The sequence below is a fragment of the Hibiscus syriacus genome, unplaced genomic scaffold (genome assembly GCF_006381635.1).
Source record: "Hibiscus syriacus cultivar Baekdansim isolate YM2019G1 unplaced genomic scaffold, ASM638163v2 tig00110987_pilon, whole genome shotgun sequence".
In the NCBI taxonomy this organism is placed as follows: Eukaryota; Viridiplantae; Streptophyta; class Magnoliopsida; order Malvales; family Malvaceae; genus Hibiscus; species Hibiscus syriacus.
In genome coordinates this window covers 2,924,876-2,946,726 of record NW_024062941.1, presented here as the reverse complement: position 1 = coordinate 2,946,726, position 21,851 = coordinate 2,924,876, and the positions used below count along the sequence as shown (strand labels likewise).

General features: G+C 36.8%; 1 protein-coding gene across 1 annotated transcript; it reads right to left on the bottom strand.

Moving 5' to 3' along the window:
- Positions 1–3,780: 3,780 nt before the first annotated feature.
- Positions 3,781–21,803, bottom strand: LOC120148799 (Werner Syndrome-like exonuclease). Its single transcript, XM_039161809.1, has 6 exons — positions 21,514–21,803; positions 21,255–21,434; positions 4,753–4,883; positions 4,482–4,643; positions 4,166–4,276; positions 3,781–3,865 (listed from the first exon to the last, which is right to left on the bottom strand). The coding sequence occupies exons 1-6, from the start codon at positions 21,758–21,760 to the stop codon at positions 3,788–3,790; spliced, it is 909 nt and encodes a 302-aa protein (XP_039017740.1). The 5' UTR covers positions 21,761–21,803; the 3' UTR covers positions 3,781–3,787.
- Between the last annotated feature and the right edge of the window lie 48 nt (positions 21,804–21,851).

Here is a 21,851-nt window from a genome sequence, read left to right as displayed (position 1 = left end):
TTTTGGAAGAAGAACAAATATTAAATCAGTAGAATTTTTAAACATGAGAGGTTAAATTTATTAAGTTCTTTCTAACTAAAATCAAATCAATAGAATGTATATGTTTTAGGACTAAAACTGTTATTATACTCGGTCACATTAGACTTCCATTTCAATGTTAATGACGGAGTTCCCTGTATATGACAATATTTTAATTAGATAACTCAATTGTATATATATATCTTTTTAAAATGATATGTTTATAATTGAACTAATAATTGAATGATCCGAAATGTAATTTACCATTATTTTTAAGATACCTTTTAATTTGGTGGATGTTGTCAAATTATATGTCCACTCAAAAGCCCAATATGACAAATAATTGAGCAACAAACTCAAGAAGATTTCTCAATATGTTAAGCGTTTATCAAAATAATCTTTACTCTACATAAAGAGACTTGATTCAAGTGGTAAACATCTTGATATTGTTTAAACATGTCTCGAGTTCAGATCCTTGTGCATGCAGAAAATCTCCGTTAGAAGACTCACCCATTAAAATTGGATGTGCAACCCAGGTCGATCCGAATTAATCAAGGCAAAGCTATGCGAACCGAGAGGGCAACAAAAAAAATCTTTAAACTCGACAATCTTCAACTATTTTTATTAAAAATTTGAAAATTTTATGATTTATTTAAAATCCCAATTTTTAAAAATAAGAACTTGGAGTTATTATCAATCACTTAGACCAAGTATAATCAAACACTTATAAAATTACTTTTTAAAATAAATTTTAAAAACCTCTTTTTCATGATAATTTTAAGATCTGCTCTTGACTAAAGAATAAAAAACGAATTGGAGGAGAACTAATGCCCTACAACGATCAAGCATGATACCTAACCGATTATATATTGTCTTAATATTGGGTTTACGAGTTCAAATTTATTTTACAATAGAGAAAATCGCCTCAGTGACAAAAAATACCTTATAATATACGATTTTAACCAACTTTTTTTGGATTTGCCAAAATGACCAATAAAATCGCAACGCGATATCAAAATCGCAACGCGATTTAGAAAATCGCAACGCGATTTAGAAAATCGCAACGTTAAAAAGAAAATCGCAACGGTCAAAAGAAAATCGCAACGCGAGCTTCCAAGTTCGCAACGCGAGCTTCCAAGTTCGCAACGCGATTTAGAAGAAAATCGCAATGCGATTGATAGAATCGCAATGCGATTTATAGAATCGCAATGCGATTGAGAGAGTCGCAACGCGATCTAGAAGAAAATCGCAATGCGACTGAGAGAATCGCAATGCGACTGAGAGAATCGCAATGCGACTGAGAGAATCGCAACGTTAAAAAGAAAATCGCAACGGTCAAAAGAATAGTTAAAAAAATTTGTTTCTTAAGAATTTTCTCTAAAAAGATAGTATCCGCGCGGACGTGTCGAAGACACGTATTACCACGACCACGACCACGACCACGACCACGACCACGACCACGACCACGACCACGACCACGACCACGACCACGACCACGACCACGACCACGACCACGACCACGACCACGACCACGACCACGACCACGACCACGACCCGACCCGACCCGACCCGACCCGACCCGACCCGACCCGAGACGAGACGGCGGCGGCGGCGGCGCGCGAGAGTCCCCCTTGTCCTCTTTCACTCAACAAGGAAGTGCAAAATACAAGCCTTAAATATAATTCCCAATAGTGTTTCCAATACTATGTGGGATTGAGCATTACCAACACTTGTTCCCAATATCATTATTCTTCAAAAGTTATCATCCATTACAATATGAATTATCGATAATAAATTAATTCATTTTAATAAGTATTTAAATTATAACTTGATAAATACATGAAATAATTCTATTATTAAATAAAAAATATATTTTTATATTAAAATTATTGAGATAGATATTTACTATAAAAGTAAAAGATTTTTTTTTCACGTACAACCTCTATGTGAATTAGTTTCACAATAAGGTATCGGTTATGCATTGGATTCTTTCGTATTAGATGGTCTTTAATAAGATCATCATCATCATTCTTTTGTTCAACAATACCATATATTAATGAGGTATATTGGTTCATTAACACGACTAATTCATATTGTAATGGATGATAACTTATGAAGAATAATGATATTTGGAACAAGTGTTGGTAATGCTCAATCCCACATAGTATTGGAAATACTATTGGGAATGGTATTTAAGGCTTGTATTTTGCACTTCCTTGTTGAGTGAAAGAGGACAAGGGGGACTCTCGCGCGCCGCCGCCGCCGCCGTCTCGTCTCGGGTCGGGTCGGGTCGGGTCGGGTCGGGTCGGGTCGGGTCGGGTCGTGGTCGTGGTCGTGGTCGTGGTCGTGGTCGTGGTCGTGGTCGTGGTAATGGTAATGGTAATACGTGTCTTCGACACGTCCGCGCGGATACTATCTTTTTAGAGAAAATTCTTAAGAAACAAAATTTTTTTAACTATTCTTTTGACCGTTGCGATTCTCTAAATCGCGTTGCGATTCTCTCAGTCGCATTGCGATTCTCTTCTAGATCGCGTTGCGACTCTCTTCTAGATCGCGTTGCGACTCTCTCAATCGCATTGCGATTCTATAAATCGCATTGCGATTCTATCAATCGCATTGCGATTTTCTTCTAAATCGCGTTGCGAACTTGGAAGCTCGCGTTGCGATTTTCTTTTGACCGTTGCGATTTTCTAAATCGCGTTGCGATTTTTATATCGCGTTGCGATTTTATTGGTCATTTTGGCAAATCCAAAAAAAATTGGTTAAAATCGTATATTATAAGGTATTTTTGGTCACTGAGGCGATTTTCTCAATTTTTAAAAATAAGAACTTGGAGTTATTTAAAATCCCAATTTTTAAAAATAAGAACTTGGAGTTATTATCAATCACTTAGACCAAGTATAATCAAACACTTATAAAATTACTTTTTAAAATAAATTTTAAAAACCTCTTTTTCATGATAATTTTAAGATCTGCTCTTGACTAAAGAATAAAAAACGAATTGGAGGAGAACTAATGCCCTACAACGATCAAGCATGATACCTAACCGATTATATATTGTCTTAATATTGGGTTTACGAGTTCAAATTTATTTTACAATATGATCCTTTCATCAATGTAAATTTATTTAATTTGAGTGAAGCCTCAATTGATTCCTTCTGGAAACAACAATATTCACTCGATTTTTCTTAATGACATCACCTTAAGTTATTAAATATCATGAATGGCATGAATATAAAAATGCATGAGATGGTACATAATTGATGTATGATGATATTAAACTAGAAATTTCTAAATAATATAAATAGTTTTTATTTAAAATATTAAAAATCATTTGAATGTAAAGAAGGGTACCTATTCATTCGAACAATCTTCGACGTAGCATACAAGCATATGTATCTCACTTACTCCTTGTAAGACCAGTACATGATTAGATCACATTGAATTAAAAAAACACAATATTTGTTCAAACTACATATATTAGATTCCGTACAATGCAGATCATCTTTGCAGGAACATAACATGAATGAATTCAAGCTATATAAATTAAAATCATATACAACAGCTGCATATAAACAAGCATTTCAAAAGTGGCCAACAAATACATGCAAATCACAAGAAAAAACTTGACCTCTTTCCTTCTTGACCTTTGGCACACACTCACTCTATGCTAAGCAGACTCTACCTTGAGTTAAAATCAAATAATAGCAAGCATCAAATCTTTTAACTTAATAATAATGACATGATACAGAAAATTATATCAAACCTACTATGAGAACCATTGTGCTGGAATGTTTTCGCTTTTATCCGCCAGATCCTTTACTGCATCTGGTAGGCTCTTTAAAACCTGCATTTGCAGCGCAACATTAAACTACTTGCATGTAAAAGAAAGAAGAAAACATAGTGTTATAAGTCTACATTGCTCCAATTCTTCATTTTTCTTGAAATACATAAAATCTTGAAAAAATTGAACATACTCATGCTGGACACATATGAGTTGGAGAAACACTCAAGTCCAAGTAGCATAAATAGTAGCAATTGTAACAGTATTAAGAACAAAAACTGAAAATGAAGCCCGAAACAATACCCAAGCCTATCTACATTTATGATGGAAGAATAGAATATAATATTGTAATTGTAATGATACCTGGTATAGGTGCCATGCAGCGAAAGCATCAGTTGCTGCATACTGTAGTTGCTCCTTGGATAAAGGATATAACTCCCAGTTCCCTAGCCTAATTTTCTTGGGCTTCGGAAGCTGCAATACAAAGAATTTTAATAAGACTTCCCAATGAAAGCATTCAGCCTCGGTGCCCAAAGCAAAAGCAAAACCAAATATTTTGGTGGAAGTTGAAATGCTAATACTATTTACGGGTTGAGAACTAATATCATATTAGGAGTATGTAAGATGAAAGCCTACTTCAGTTTTCTCCAGGATTTCAAATAGCTAAATTAGATGGTACCTCTTTGCAAAAAAGCTCCTCGGTGAGAGCTGCAAGACTCCAATTTCGACGATCCCTATCAAACTTTTGATTTGCTAGATCTGAAAGATCTTCCAGAGCTTTAACAGATACATTATAGTCACTGAACATCTTGACAGCATCGCCATCAATTGCAACTCCGGTCTGTTCATTTGCAAGCAGTATTTCAAAATACTAAAAATAGATATAGATTCCAACATGGAAGTTCAGGACTTTAAGCTGCCAATAAAAAGACTTAAAATAAAGACATTACTTTTATAATTTCAGAATCCTCAAGAAGAACCTGCAGACTTTGAGGTATTCCGGAATGAATAATATGCATCACATAACAATAACGACGGTCACAACATATCTGCATCACTGCAGCCTTTCCAGGGAAAATACCTGCAGTGTCAAAATTCCAAACATAAATAATTATCCAAGCAGCTCTATTTACTGGAATTTTAGCTTAACAAACTCCCTTATCTCCTTTGCAAAACCATAAAAATGAGAATAAAGTTTCTTACTTAGAATATGAAATTCTTCCACATATGATTGGAAGAGATGCAAGGATGCAACCTTGGTTTTTGTTCCTAAACTACTAGACAGAATGTAACCAAAATTCAACCAACACGATGCAAGAAAAATTTCAAAAGGTGTGTTTATATGCATAGATAGAAAAGATTTGCCAGTAATTATCCCCCTGTTATCAAGCACCCTTTCCCTTAAGTACATTACGTTCAATAGTGATTGTCATTCTCATGCTCAATACTTCATCAATACAAATATTGCAGATAATATGTTTTGCACTTCCATCACAAAAATGACACTTCATTATAAAATTGGACATGGCTCTTGTAATTGTTGCAGTTGGATGAGGAAAAGCGTGTTCCATCCTTTCTTTGGCATATCAACTAAATGCATGTAAATGTTATATATGAGTACAAGTATTGTTGGAGTAGGAAATATTGACCTAGCTGTAAATATAGAAATTCTAGGCTATATTAAAGGAGATTAGGCAGATTTCTTGTATAGTTGTAAATTCCAGTGGTTATATTCTTTTTTTATTATTATTTTGGTGACATTTGCATCTATATATATGTACAATGTGATCCAACAGAAGAAAAACTAACCACCACACTTCCGCCATGCCTGAAACTCAATATGATGCTTCAGTCACTAATCCTACTTCTAAAACACCTACCTCATCCAATCAAAAAAAATTCTTAGCCACATGTCATTCTCATTCGGTCCAAATAACTATTATTAGGCAGAATGGAGAGAATTTTCTATGCTGGTCTCTGTATGTGCGTATGTATGTTCAAGGCATGGGGAAGATTGGATATTTGACTGGTGAGAAGAAGGAACCAGACATGGATGACCCATCCTAGTCTTCTTGGGATACAGAAAACTCCTTGGAATAGGACATAAGTTCCAATTACATGTGTTATCATACAGAAAAAGAACTTTGGGATAATGTCAATAGAATATATTCAAATCTGGGAAATCAGTCTCAGATATATGAAATCATGCAGAAACTGGCGGAAATACATCAAGGTGAAGATAGTGTCACCAAATATTTTGATTCTCTGAAACGTCTATGGCAAGATTTAGACTTCTTTAACTTTTATAAATGGAAATCCACCGACGATTTCAATTACTACAAAAAAGGGTAAAAGGTGATTGCATTTTCAAATTTCCCATGGGACTTGATGTGGAGTTTGATGAAGTTGGGGGAGAATCATTGGGAGACAACCCCTTCCATTTATTGGTGAGGTATTTGCTGAGGTTTGAAGCAAAGGAAATCACAGGTTGGCTATATTGGGGGAAAAAAGGCTCAAACAGAAGCATTGAAAATTCTTCATTAGCAGCAACTAAGCGATATCCTATGTGGGAGGAGTGAACAAACCAAAGCATACACGTGAAAACTGCTGGAAACTTCATGGAAAACCAGCTAACTGGAAGAGAAAACATTTTTTTTTATAGGAATGTGAGGTCTCATTAACAACCCCCCTCATGATTAACGGACCACCAAAACGGTGTTCCATAGTCGGCGGAAGGGGGAAAAGAGTGCCTTGTTTTATTAATAGATCAAACTCGTACAAATTACATAAAGAAACACCTTACACACCATCCAAAAAACAGACTCCCAGCACAAACTACATGGGGGCAGAGCACATACAAAACATCACCCAATCCCTTGTTTAGCCAGAGAATCTGCCTCCCAATTGCAACTTCTAGAAATGTACCTAACAATAAACCCCCTTTCCGAAATAATAGATACAATTTTCCCAACCAGATAAGTAAAGAAAGGAGGGGCTGAAGCCGGCCACACAATCCAGTCCACAGCTACTTTACAATCACTCTCAATAATCAATCTTCCCTCCTTAGCCCATGCTGATGCGAGAAAGAAATCAATGCCTTTTTCTATTGCTTTCAGCTCTGCCAAAGGGGGAATACAAGGGCCAACACTAATAGAAAAAGACCCCAAGACATTACAGCTGGAGTCCTTCAAAATACCTCCAATTCCACCCACTAGCCCATCACCACTAACCGCCCCATCAACATTAAACTTAAAAAAATGAGTTGGAGGAGGAAGCCAACTCTGAACGGTTTTCCTTTTAACATTAGGACAAGGAAGCATATCTGCAATAGTAGGATCCTCAATAAGAGAGTCGACTAGGATATTGACATTAAACTGGAAGAGAAAACATGAAGGCAAGTTCAATCATACTCCCTCAGGAAATGAAGCTGACGTTGTCCCCTTCACTCCACAACAAATTGATCAAATATTAAAGCTGTTGAAATCTAATTCCGGATCATCTGGTACTCCTAATACTTTCCTTGGAACAAACAGGTAGAAATTTAAATGCCTTATCCCTGCTCCATGGATCATAGATATTGGAGCATCTGACCATATGCCAAGTTTTTCAATTTTTTTTCATACTTATGTTCCTTGTTCTAGTCATGAAAAAAATTTGTATAGCAAATGGTTCTTATACACCAATTACTGGTAAAGGTCCAATCATTTTGTCAAAAACCTTAACTCTTAAATTTGTCCTTCATGTACCTAAGCTTGCATGCAATCTGTTATCTGTTAGTAAACTGTCTAAATATTCCAATTGCTATGTCATTTTTGCGACTCCTATTGCGTGTTTCAGGACCAAAATTCAGAGAGGAAGATTGGCAGTGCTAGGATGATAGTGTTAGTCCTATCTCTGTTAAAGATAAAATAATGTTTCAACACTATAGATTAGGGCATCCTAGTTTCTCCTGCCTGAAAAGGTTATTTCCTACCTTATTTAAAGAAATATATTGTTCTAATTTAATTGTGAAAACTGCATTTTATAAAAAGTTCATAAAAACATTTATCATTCAAAGCCTTATTGTTGAAAATAGGGCTAATGTAAAGTGAAGTAAAAGGAATTAAGTGACGAAATAAATTAAATGACAAAGGTAAGGAAAAGTGAAAAACTTCATTGTCGTATATTCATCTAAAACAGGCTACAAGTTTAATAAATATATACAGTAGGTGAGAACAAGTATTTAATTTAAACTAAACTACTTAGTAGTTATCCTTATCTATCTAACTTTCTAAGAGTTAGTGTTATATTAAAATACTAACTAATTATCCTTATCTATCGCATAACCTACACTCCCCCTCAAGTTGGGGAGTAAATGTTGAAAAGACCCAACTTGGATATAATCTCATCAAAGGTAATTCTTGGAAGTGCTTTGGTGAGAATATCTGCTAACTGATTCTTCGTTGAAACATAATTGAGTTTCACCGTTCCACCATTCACCTTTTCAGAGATGAAATGTCTGTCAATCTCCACATGCTTCGTTCGGTCATGATGAATTGGATTCTTTGCAATACTTACTGCAGATTTACTGTCACTTTGAAGTTCAAACCATTTGTCGGCACATAACCCCAGCTCAGTTAACATTCTTTGAAGCCAAATTCCTTCACAAATTCCAAGTGTCATTGCTCTAAATTCTGCTTCTGCACTATTTCGAGACACCATCGCCTGTTTTTTACTTCTCCAAGTAGCCAGATTTCCCCAAACAAATGAACAATAACCAGTTGTAGATCTTCTATCCGTTAATTCACCTGCCCAGCTTGATTCCGAAAAAATTCTTACTGTTCTATCATCACTCTTTCTAAAAATTAACCCATGTCCTGGTGTCATTTTCAAGTATCTTAGAATTCTATTCACAACCTCTAAATGTTCTTCTCTTGGATCATTCATATATTAACTCACTATACTGACAGGGAACGCAATATCAGGTCTAGTAAATGATAAATAAATTAGTTTACCTACTAGCCTTTGATACTGTTCTTTGTTCACAGGACTTCCCAATTCTTCTCTCCTTAGCTTAAGATTTTCTTCCATGGGTGTTTTTGCCGGCTTACATCCCTTCATTCCGTAAAGTTCCCAAGTCTTTGGTTTCGAACTCCTTCGCAAGTAGCTTTTTCAATCTTTCTATCTCCATACAATCATCACCTGTTAGAATGATATCATCCACATAGACAATCAAAATTGTCTTTTTGTTGTCTGAAGCTGTTTTGACAAATAAAGTGTGATCCGACTGACATTGCTTGTAACCATCCTGAATAATCACCTTTGTAAATCTGTCAAACCAGGCTCTTGGAGATTGCTTAAATCCATACAAGGACTTTAGTAATCTACATGTTTTTCCTGTATTACTCTTCACAACAGGTGGAATTCGCATATATACTTCCTCCTCCAAGTTTCCGTTTAGAAATGCGTTTTTGATGTCTAACTGATGAAGCACCCAATTCTTTTTTTTTTTTTTGATAGGAATAGGAGGTCTCATTAAAAACCTCCCTCATAGTTGACTCTTGAAAAGTGGCAACTAATTGAGGGAGGAAAAGAGTACCTCAATTTATTAATAAACCAGAATTACATAAGATACACAATACATTCTAGCCCTGAATAACATAAGATATACATAACACTCTAACCCTCGATAATAAAACAGGACATTAATACAAATAGCGTTGGGAAACAAAGACCCCTTAGCCTAACCCATCCTCAGCTAGGTCATCAGACTCAACAGAAAGCCTGCAACACTCAACCGATCCCCTGCTTAGCTAACCTGTCGGCCTCCATATTGCAACTCCTAGGAACCCATCTAAGAACGACGCCCTTAGCAGTAACAAGAACTCCAATTTCCTCCACCAAATCACTGAAAAAAGTAGGAGCAGGTTGTAGCTTTAAAATCCATTCCACTGCACATTTGCTATCACTTTCCAAAATAAGTCTACCCTTGTTAGCCCAATTGGAAGAAAAGAAAAAAACCAATCCATTCTTAATAGCTTTCAGTTCAGTCACTATAGGGAGACCCGACCCTACTGCAGAAGAAAAATTAGCTAAAGAGCAACTAAAGGAGTCTCTCAAAACACCACCAATACCACCCTGCATCCCATCTCCAGTCACTGCCCCATCAACATTAAGTTTGAACATATCCGATGGTGGAGGAGTCCAACCAATAACCTTCTTAGTAATCGTACTATGGAGGAGTTTATCAGCCCGAGTAGGATCCCCTATTAGAAGGTCGATCTAAATCCGAACCCCAGGGTATTTAGCTAAGAACCATTTCGCCAATCTAAATTTAGTGATAAAGAACAGAACATTAGAGTCACACTTGCCGTTTTCAAAAACAACCAAATTTCTTGCCTTCCAAATAGACCAGAAGATGACAGCCGGAATAAACCTCCAAATAAGTGAATTATGACATAGGTTTGACCACGAGCACAGAATAGCAAAAGGGTCTTGAGGCAACACCGAAGAGATATTCCATAACCTTAGGAATTTGCTCCACAAATCCGAGGCAACAGTGCACGATAGGAATAGGTGTGCAATAGACTCATCCTGAGAAAGACATAATGGACACAAAACATCCGAAATTTGAATCCCTCTTTTCTTCAATTCCACTATAACTGCTAATTTTTGATGACAGATCTGCCATAGAAAAGTTTGTACTCTAGGAGGTGCCAATCCATCCCAAACCCACTTCTTCCACTCATAACTCTCTTCCGACCTACCTTGTAACGACTGTCTACATGATTTGACCGAAAACATGCCATCCCCCTTTCCTGACCATCCCATGAAGTCATCCATAGATCGTTCCAGCGAAATTTTGTCGATCAATGACATTAAAGCGATCCACTGGTCCAATTCCCAATCACACAAATTTCTTCTAAGTTGAATGTTCCAAACCCAGACATCATCTTCATACTCCCCAAACTCAGAAACCATCCCCCATTTATTCGTCGACAAAGCAAATATTCTGGGGAAATGGTTTTTTAAAAGCAGATTAGTAATCCAAACATCACTCCAAAAAGCAATCGACCAACCATTTCCCAAATTTATCTTTGAATTCTGTCTCAAACAATCACCAATCTGATCATTCTTAGCATAGTTACTGAGGATACCTCTCCATATCCAAGAGTCTAAAGGTGAAGCCGCATTTGAAATTGAAAGAGACATACTGCTAACGTTGTTTTTGCAACAAATCATATTCTTCCACACACTATATTTTTCATTAGCAAATTTCCAAACCCATTTCCCAAGTAGGACCCTATTAATCAACCTTAAGTCAAGAATTCCCAGACCACCCTCTTCGATTGGTTTACTAACCGATTTCCAATTCACCCAGTGAATTCGTTTTTTATCAAGATCTTCACCCCAAAGGAAGTTAGCCATCAACGAGTTCAACTTCTGAGTCACTTTTAGAGGGATCTTGAAAATAGATAGAAAAAAGATTGGCAAGGATGATAATACGGATTTAACCAAAACAAGTCTGCCCGCCAGCGACAACGATTTAGCTTTCCACCCAGCTAATCTCTTATTAAAATTCTGGACAACCGGTTCCCACATACCCTTTGAATTTTTCCTAGTTCCAATCGGTAAACCAAGATAAGACATTGGAAAAGACCCCACTCCACAGCTCGCTTTCATAGCCCAATCTTTAACTCTGTCAGCTTCCATATTAACCCCAAATAATGAACACTTAGACAAGTTTAAGTGTAACCCAGACATAGAACCGAAAACCCTCAATACTCTCCTAATATTTAGAATTTGCATTGGAGTATCTCTGCAAAAAAGGATTAAATCATCTGCAAACTGTAGGTGTGACAACTGAAAGGAATTACCAACCCTACCAATACCCCTTGAAACAGACCTATATTAACAGCCTTAATCAACATAAGATTTAATAATTCCCCCACTAAATTGAACAGGAGAGGGGATAGACTGCACCCTTGTCTCAGCCCTTTGCTAATATTGAATTCCTCAGTAGGTGAACCATTAACTAACACCGAAATAGAGACAGAAGAAACACAACATTTAATCCATGAGATTCATTTTTCCCCAAAACCCATAACCTTCAAAATTTTGAATAAGATAGGCCACTCAACCGAATCATAGGCCCTACGGAAATCAGCTTTAAAGACAACTCCTTTTCTCTCTAGTTTTCTCCAATATTCAATGCCTTCATTTGCCAAAAGAGCACAATCTAGCAATTGTCTACCCGGAATAAATGCGAACTGTGAAGGGCTTACTAAACCATTAATAACAGGGACAAGTCTTTTGGAGAGTACTTTAGAAATAATCTTGTAAAGACTGCCAACAAGACTAATAGGTCTGAAATCCTCAATTCCTTGAGGATTCACCTTCTTGGGAATTAAAGTAATAAAGGAATGATTCACTCCTTTTTCCCATTTTTTCCCTCTGTGAAAATCTTGAACAAACTGCACGATCTGGTCCTTTAATATAGTCCAGAATTTTTAAAAAAAACCCATTGTAAACCCATCTAGACCAGGTGCCTTAGCACTGTCCGACTTAAAGACAACATCCCACACTTCCTGTTCAGAAAAATCAGCCTCTAACCCAATCTTTTGTTCCTCTGTCAATTTTGCGAAATTCAGATTACATTCATCCACCTCCAGAGAAGTTTTCTCATTGTAATTAACTTTAAAAAAATCAAAGATAGCTGATCTAATCAGAGTAGGATCAGAGATATCTATCCCAGCCACTTTCAAAGACGAAATAGCATTCATTCTATTCCTATTAAGAGCACATATGTGATAGAATCTGGTATTTCTATCCCCTTCCTTAATCCATTTAAGACGTGATTTTTGGAACCAAATACTCTCCTCCTTCCTATGCAAACTCCACAAATCATTCCTCCAAGATAATAGTTGACCCCATTCTTGTGCAGAAATTCCCCTACCCTGAGACTTTAATTCCAAGTCATTTATCCTGTTTTCCAGCTCTGATATCTATTCTGAAATTCCCATATTGTTACTATTTGGCCACATTTTAATCGCTTTCTTTGTTCCCTGAAGAATACTCAGTATACCCCTTCGGGCATTCTCCCTTTTTAGATCATGCACAGCATTTTGAACCACCCCATTAAACCCATCCTCCTCTAGTAAGTAGTTAAAAAACCGAAAAGGTTTGGGGCCCCAATTTTTGAGATCTTCTTCAAGTAGTATAGGATTATGATCAGATAAAGATTTTGGCAACACTTTCTGGATAACTTTTGGAAATACCTGAAAAAATACACCACTTAATAGAAAACGATCTAATCTAATCCACGTGGGAGCTTCTCTATTATTGCACCAAGTAAATCTCCCTCCAACTAAAAGTAGATCCATAAGGTTTAAATTTAGGACAAAGTTGGAGAATAACTCTACTGAATGCCAATTCTGAGCAACTCCAATCTTCTCATCGGGATCAAGATAAGCGTTGAAATCCCCTCCTAGGCATACAGGCAAATCAAGCTGTTGTATAAAACACATCAGCTCTCTTAAAAATTCCTCTTTATCAGCCTCAACCGACGGTCCATACACATTAATAACAACACAATCAAAGTTGAGACTCTTAACCTTTCCTGATAACGCAATGAATCTATTGTGTTTAAAATCCCTGCTTACTTCAAACATATTTTCATTCCACAAACATATTAAGCCCCCTGCAGAACCAGTAGCCGGCTGAAAACTAAAACCTTTCAAGAAGTTACCCCCTAACTTCCTCAACAATCCCTTTTGGCATTTATTCAACTTCGTTTCCTGAAGAAACATAATTATCGGTTTGATTTTTGAAACTAATCTTGCAACTGCTCTTGATTTTTCCTTTCTACCAAGCCCCCTAACGTTCCATGAAATCAATTTGATTTGTGACATAATTAACAATAGCACCAAACCTTTACCATCCTGTAAAAATCAGTCAAGAGCTTCTAAGAGGCCCTTTTAGCTCCATCTTCAAGATCTCCTCTTCCAAAACATGATAACCCCCTTTGAAAGAGATTCCCAACATATCACACACATCCCTAGTAGCAGCAACTTCCAATCTTGCTTCGACAGATTTGTGCGGGGACACAGAATTATCTCTATTTTGATCCATATTTTCCCTGTCCATACCTCTATCTAGTCTTTCATAAATTCGATCATGGAAACAAAATGAAACTTCACCCTCCGAACAAGAACTACCAGACCAAGTTGGAGCAATCCTTAACATCTTGTTCTTAAGAAAACCTCTTTTTAAACCATAAGAAATGGACTCCTTGTTGATACTCCGCCCCTGATTACCAGCCAATAGCATTGGAATTTCAACCCTTTCCACCTCTGTTCCTTCTGCACTACCAACTTCCTTCTCCCGAATTAATCTTTCCTCTACCATATCCTCATTTGTAAACTTATCCTGTAGACTGACGTTAATTCCACCAACAAGCAAATTTGAGTTGGATTCAGACGAAGCTATATCCTGATCCTGCCTATTTGATTCGTCCATCACCTTTTTCTGTGAGTCTCCTAGTTCCTCCACTCGAGATTCTATAAGTCTACCACATCCCAGTCGATTTAAAATGACAACTGGCCCAGCAGTTGATAGTCTAATGGGCTCACTCAAGTCCTCTGATTGGGCTTTATCACTTTCATTGGAAAAATTACACCTAATCCCAATACCCTGATAATTCCCTCTCAAATTCAAATCCTCTGCTGGACAGTCTGACATCTTTAGTCCACTATGTTGACCTTCTCCCTCCTGCCAACTTAAATTTTGACCCCCTTTGCCGCCTGATACAGCTGTACTCACATCCCCTACTAACCATCTGTCAACACTGTCCCTAGTATCCACAGCTGGCAAGTCTGGTCTACCAACCCCATCAGAGCACCTGTCTTCTTCCTCCTCTGAAACTTCATCATCTCTGAACATACCCTGATAGTATCCACCGTTGAGTTTCCTACTGAGAAACTTTCCTGTTTTATATAGACTGACCCCACATTAATTTTGACCTTGAAAGATCTCCCATACGAGCCCACAATAACAGACTCCTGTACATCAAAGGGACTGGCCACCCTCAGCAAGGCTCTTGCCACCGCCATGTCGCCTCTTTGCACCGTCGAATCGTTGATACAGACAGCTTCCCCCACCTTGAGACAAGTTTCTCCATAAAAGAGACATTCCAGCATAATAAGGGGATTCCAACTAACTCAACCGAACAAAACGCCATCGGTACCCCATCATCATTCACAAGAGAATCAATCCAATCAAACCAGAAGGATAATTCCTCTAATCTGCTCGACCACGCCTCTTTAAAATCTTCCACCGAATCAAAGGTTAATATGCAAGAGTTCCACGCATAACCCCACTTAGCTCCCTTAACCTTGATCCCATCGCTTGCCAATCCCTTCAACACTAACTCCAAATCAAAGTGTGGTTTGATAATCCCAGTCAATGATCTCTTCACCCAATCCCATTCATCTGAGGGAATATGCATCTCCCAAAGATTTCTCATTACAGCATCTTTACAAGGGTGACCCACCCTAATCTTTTCCTCCACCGGACCTTTCCTCATCCCATCAGACGAGACTAAAGCATCCTTATATGACCTTTCATCCCTCAAACGACTGAAAGACTGAGATCCAACTCTACTCCTCCAGTTCGCTCCCTCACTCAACTTATCTTCATCTTTTTTGGACTTTCTTCCAACTACTTGCATGTGCTTCTGCCTCTGATATTTAGCTACACATACCGAAACTTTCTTCCCATCAATCCAAATACCATTAACATTCTCAATCGCCTTCTTCATTTCATCCTCCGCAAACTGAACGAACGCAAACGTATGATCTCTATAATTTGGCTTGTTAGACCTATTCGGGATGTAAACTCTCATAACACTACCCTGTTGACTAAAAATATCCTTTAATGTTCTCCAAGTGACTCTCTTGCTAAGATTATCTACAAACACCGTCCAATCCTCGCCGGAGGACGGACCTCCTAAGACGCTCTCTCTCACCATGGCTTTCTACTTTTATGAAGCACCCAATTCTCATTAACTGCTAATGACAGTAACACTCTCACAGTGTTTAGTTTTTCTACCGGAGCAAACGTTTCATGATAATCAACTCCAAAAGATTGAGTGAATCCTTTCGCCACTAATCTCGCTTTATATATTTCAATGCTACCATCAGTTTGTATTTTACCGTGAATACCCATTTGCAGCCGACTGGTTTTTTATCTTTCGGAAGATCAACTATAATCCAAGTATTGTTGTTTTCTAGTACTTTTAATTCCTCTTCTACTGCCTTTTTCCACTTGGGATCTTTCAATGCTTCTTCCACCGTATCTGGAACAGTAATGCTATCTACACTTGCTGTAAAGTTCTTAAACCAAGACGTTAGCTTTCCATATGCAACAAATCTCTCAATTGGATAATTTCTGCATTTTCTTACTCCTTTCCTTAGAGCAATCGGCAAGTCATTATCATCAATTAAAGCATTTAATTCAGTGGAAGAACTCTTATTACCTTCTTCATTCTCCAAAAGATTCTCGTTCGGTTCCGGTTCATGACAGTGTCCATGCTGTGTGGGAGACTCGGGATTAGGTTCAGGGATTCATTTAGAAATTGGTTTTTGTCGTCTCTTGTAAATCTGCAACTCGGTTTGAGGTATTTGAGGCGAAGTGATATGCTAATCATGACGAGGTAAATGTGTTTCGGTGGACTGGTTTGACAAAGATACGTTTTCTGGGTTTGGTAGTGTTGTTTGGTTTGGCTGTAGCGATTTTGAAGGCTTATTCCACTAGTTTAACTGGTTTGACGGTGTTGGTTGATCAAAAAGAGCTGGCTGCAAATCAAGTGACAATTGTTGTGAGTCAACAAACTGATATTCATTATATGACTCTCCCTGAATGGCAGTTTTAAGGAAAAAATGTGTTTTTTCAAAGAAAATAACGTCCATAGAAATAAAGAATTTCTTTGTACGAGGATAATTGTAGATGCTTAATTTGTCTGGGCCTATATCATGGGCAAATGAAAGTAGTTTTTGGGAGTTGAAAACCAAAAAAACATGGAGGGTCAGTTTTATTGGAATTAACTGCCATTGGAATAGAGGGGGAATTAACTACTGTAAAAGAAAGAGGACACACACAGTAAAGGGGGAGGAACCAAAAAAAAAAAGAGGAAAAAAACAGGAGCACAGAGGAAAAACAGAGCAGAAAAATTACACAGACAACAAGGGCATTAGGATAGGAAGACCATTTTTTTTTCTACAGATACAGAACAAAAAATAAAAAACAGTGTAAACATCATTTTCATATTACCAGATCAAACACTGTAAACGAAAAGAGGGGAGCTTGTTGGTTCTTTTTTTCTACAGAGAAGAAAAAGCATTGTACAAGGGTGGATTTTTCCTTTTTAATTGGAAGTCAAATGAAACGGTGGAACTCCATTTTTCATTGAATCAAAGCAACACATAGCCTCAAAAGGGTATTTGTTTTCAATTTCCATTTTCCATTGCTTTCATAATGTTCTTGTGTGTGTCTATGTTTCAAATCAGAACCAAAACAGAAAAATAAAGGGAAAGTAGTAATGTTACCTTAGTAGTTGGGGTCATCGTCGGAGAGGGGAGGCGTTGAAGAGAGAATGAGGCCGAGAGGTCGGGATTGTTTTTGAATCTGTTTTTTTAAATTTCTAACGAGATTTAGACTCAAGATTGAAGGTTAGTAAGGCGAGATGAGGGTTGTAAGGAGTTCGGGATCATTGATTTAGGTCATTGGACCACCGTTTACGGTGGTCGGGGTTAGGAGTTAAGGGTCATGGTCGGTTGTGAGTGGAGAGAATGGAGGGGCTGAGTGGTTTTTTTGAGTTGGGTTTAGGTTTAGCTTATAGTTAGGTTTTATATAAATTTAGGGTAATTGTTTTCGTACCCCTTAACTTTGGCTGCATGTTTTCGTTTTAGTCCCCTATATGATTATTTCGTTTTATTGTTTAATTGTTATGTCTTGATTTCGTAAATACGCAAATTTCTTGAACTTTATATTTTGGATTTGTGAAAATTAAAAAATCATACTTTAATCCCCCATGATTTAATGCTTATTTATAGTTTAGTCACTTATATAAGTTTGTTTTCTGATTTGAACTATTTTATTTGTCCTAATGCTATTATTTTCCAGATTTGTTTTTCTGTTTTATTGATTTGGTCTAATTCTGTTAATGCTTTAGCTTTTATGTCTTAATTCACTGTCTATTATTATTTAGCATGGTTGATTTTAATTACATGTTTATTTTTGTTTAATCCCTAATTAACTTAGTAATTATTCAATTTAATCTCTTGGTTCACCATTTTTGGGAATTTCTATTTTTGACCTTAGATTTTGAGTGCATTATGTTTCAGTTTTATGTATCAGTTTATTTTTAATTTATATAATTGCCGCATTTTGCTTCCCGATTCATAATTGTTATTTATTTAGTTTGCTTAAAGTCTTGCATGTGTATGTATATAAATATACTATTTCTCTTGTTTTTTTATATTAATTCGGTTATACCATATTTTAGTAGTATGATGGACTTACGTGCATAGCTTGACTTATAAATAAATAATCGGACTAAGGGTAACACTTTTAATTTAAAATTGTTGAAGTGGGCAGTCATAACTGATTTGAGGTCCGCTTTTAATGATTTTAAAATAAAAGTGTATCCCGAAAGAAACAAAAAATTGATTCGTCACCTAAAATTTGGGAACGAGAGAAAAGAAATGTTCGTTTATTTAAATATATCGAGAAAAGGTTGTTATATCTTTAAGATCTGGTCTCGATATTTGTAAATAATCGAACATTCTTTATCTTTCTAAAACGACTCGGTAATTTTAATTTAATTTATTTGAGTGCTTTTGAATGTTTTTAAATTTACATCATTGTTTTATGGATCAAAAATTAAATTAAATTTGAATTTGTAAAGTTCATTGCAAAGACGTTAATTCGGCTAGGTACCGATTTAGGGCGTTGTGGGGGTGCTAATCCTTCCCCGCACGTAACCGACTCCCAAACTCGGATTTTGGTAACGCAGACCTTAATTTGTTGTTTTAATTAAAATTAATTTTTATTTAAAATAACAAGCATTTTTGGGTGCCCAATCACACCCTAATCAAAGATTGGTGGCGACTCTTTGAACTGTATTTTTTTCGATCATAAAGGAAATCCAAATTTTTCGAAACGAGAGGTTTTCAAATCACATTTTTTTTTAAATTAAAAAAGTTTGAGAGTGAGTGAGCAATGCAGACCCTTCAGCAGACTGCGAATCAGGAAGCATAACGGTACGTCGACTTTCTTCGCGTCGTACTGCAGAAAATATTTCCCGGATTGAAGGAAGAGGTTTGAGTCCTAATACTCGTCCTCGGACTTCATCAAGATCCCGATGCAAACCGGACAAAAATTGGAATATCCGGCGCTGTTCAACAATCTTCTTGAATAGAGCTGCATCTTCTACACACCTCCATTCATGGGATTCGAACAAATCAAGTTGCAGTCATAGGCGCGACATTAGAGTAAATTACTGAGTCACAGTCATGTTGTCTTGTTTGAGATTGGCAAGTTGACACTCGATCCCAAATAAAGCAATAGAATTTTCCAGATTCGAATACATCGCCCTTGCAACACTCCAAATTTCAGCCGTTGTTTCATATAGCAGAAAGTTTTCCCCCACAGCAAGGATCATGGAATTGATGAGCCATGACATAATCATGGTATTCTCACTTAGCCAGGTTGAATATTTAGGATCTGTCACAACGGGAACTGGTGTGGTCTCCAAAAGATATTGTTGTTTGCGCCGACCGGTTATATAAAGGCGGACAGATTGGGACCAAGCGATATAATTGTCACCATTTAATCGGTGACAGGTGATAGAGGCTGAAGAAACATCAGAAAGGTTTGAATGGGGCGAATTAACAAGGAATTCCGAAGTGACCTCAGAATGAAGAAGTGGCGGAATTCATGATCGACGGCTAGATTTAGGGTAAAAAAAATCGGCTCGATTTAGGTGAAGGATCGGTCACCTAACTGATACCATGTTGAAAATAGGACTAATGTAAAGTGAAGTAAAAGGAATCAAGTGACGAAATAAATTAAATGACAAAAGTAAGGAAAAGTGAAAAACTTCACTTCGTATATTCATCTAAAACAGGTTACAAGTTTAATAAATATATACAGTAGGTGAGAACAAGTATTTAATTTAAACTTAGTAGTTATCCTTATCTATCTAACTTTCTAAGAGTTAGTGTTATATTAAAATACTAACTAATTATCCTTATCTATCGTATAACCTACACTTATCAATCTCAAGGTTTTTTTTATTTAATTCACAACGATGTGTGGGGCCCCTCAGATCCATACTTATTCGGAAAAAATGATTTTTCACTTTAATTGATTATCATACTTGATTGTGTTGGGTTTTTAATGATCAACAAGTCTCTTAAGATGATCTTTCAATTTTTTTGAGCTATGATTGAAAATCAATTTCAAACTAAAATCAGTATCCTACATACTGATAATGGTAGAGAGTATTTCAATGAAACTTTTGGAATGTTTTAAAAGACAAAGGTATTCAGCATCAATCTACTTGTGTTGATATGCCTCAACAAAAAAGTATAGTTGAACGCAAAAAATACACTTATTGGAAGTGACTCGTGCTATTATGTTCTCTATGCATGTACCTAAATATTTTTGGGGAGAAGATATTTAACTGCATCAACGGATACTGCTTTTCATGAAAGTTCAATGGGGAAAGATAGAAACCGGATAGACCAGTTGTATAATAGGAGAGGTGGTCAACCAAATCAGTCCCTATCCACGAAAACAATGGATATTTACCATGAATTATGCATATTGATACAAATTCAATGTGTCCACATTTTAATGCTATCTAAATGTAATCTGAGAATGATTTAGGTTATCATGGTTGGAGCCTTTTAATTAAGAGGAAAAGATTAATGATGGCCAAAGCAATTCATAAAACATGGAATAAAGAGCTATGTTGCTCCAAATCTTCATTTTACTTGGATTACCTATATATAAAGCACATTCGGATGTGGGTAAGAAGACATGAGCCTTATGGATGAAATTGAATAAAAGGACAACAACAAACGAGAGATAGTGTGCGTGTGTGTGTTTTGTGTTCAGTCAGAACCACTAAACATCACAACCATAACAAAAAAAAAAAAAAAAGCAAGCAAAGAATTACTAAAATGCAATGTCAATTCTAGCATAACTATTCCATCACGCACTTGAAAATTCTCCAACTTAATATCTCAATTCTTTAAAATATTATTCGTTTGCATGTATGTAGTAATGATCAAAGGATACCTTAACATAAGAAAGTTCACATTTATCTGTTTCACGCATTGAAAGGAAACAAACAGAAAGGATAATGTGGAATGAATGTAGCAAGACAAGGGAAGGGGGTGGAACAAACCTTTTTCGAAAGAGGGTTTCCACTCGATATCAAACCCAATACTAACTTGACCCGTTTCCTTTTTCTTATCTTCAAGTATTCCCAAAAGCCCCATTGCAGCCTTTTCCACCTCAGCTTCTGTTCTGCTATACAAAATTCGACCCCCAAATCTCAACGGCGGATATCTAAGCTTTGGGTAAGCTGCAAAATCAGAGAACCGTAGGGTTCACAAATTCAATTATTTTAATTTAAAAAAAATGGATGAAGTGATAGAAAATACATTGACAACGTGCGAAGGAAAATGGAAAAGAAGGTGGCGGAGAGACGATGGAATTGGGTAATCTGCGGCGGGTTTGGGGGATATCTTCATGATGGATGGTGGAGTTGCGTTTCTTGAGGAGAGAAGAGGGGGACGAAGATGAAGAAGAACGAAGAGAGGCCTCGATGGCGTCCATTGACTGGATGACTTGTTCTGTAAAATGCTGGTCCCAATCGGAAGTGCAGCCACCGCTTTCTTGGAATTCCATTTCGACGTCGGAAGTGGAGGGAAAGCGAGATCAGAAACCTGTAACGGGGTTCAGCTTTAAAACGTTACAAAATCTCTAGAGTAGGGTAAAT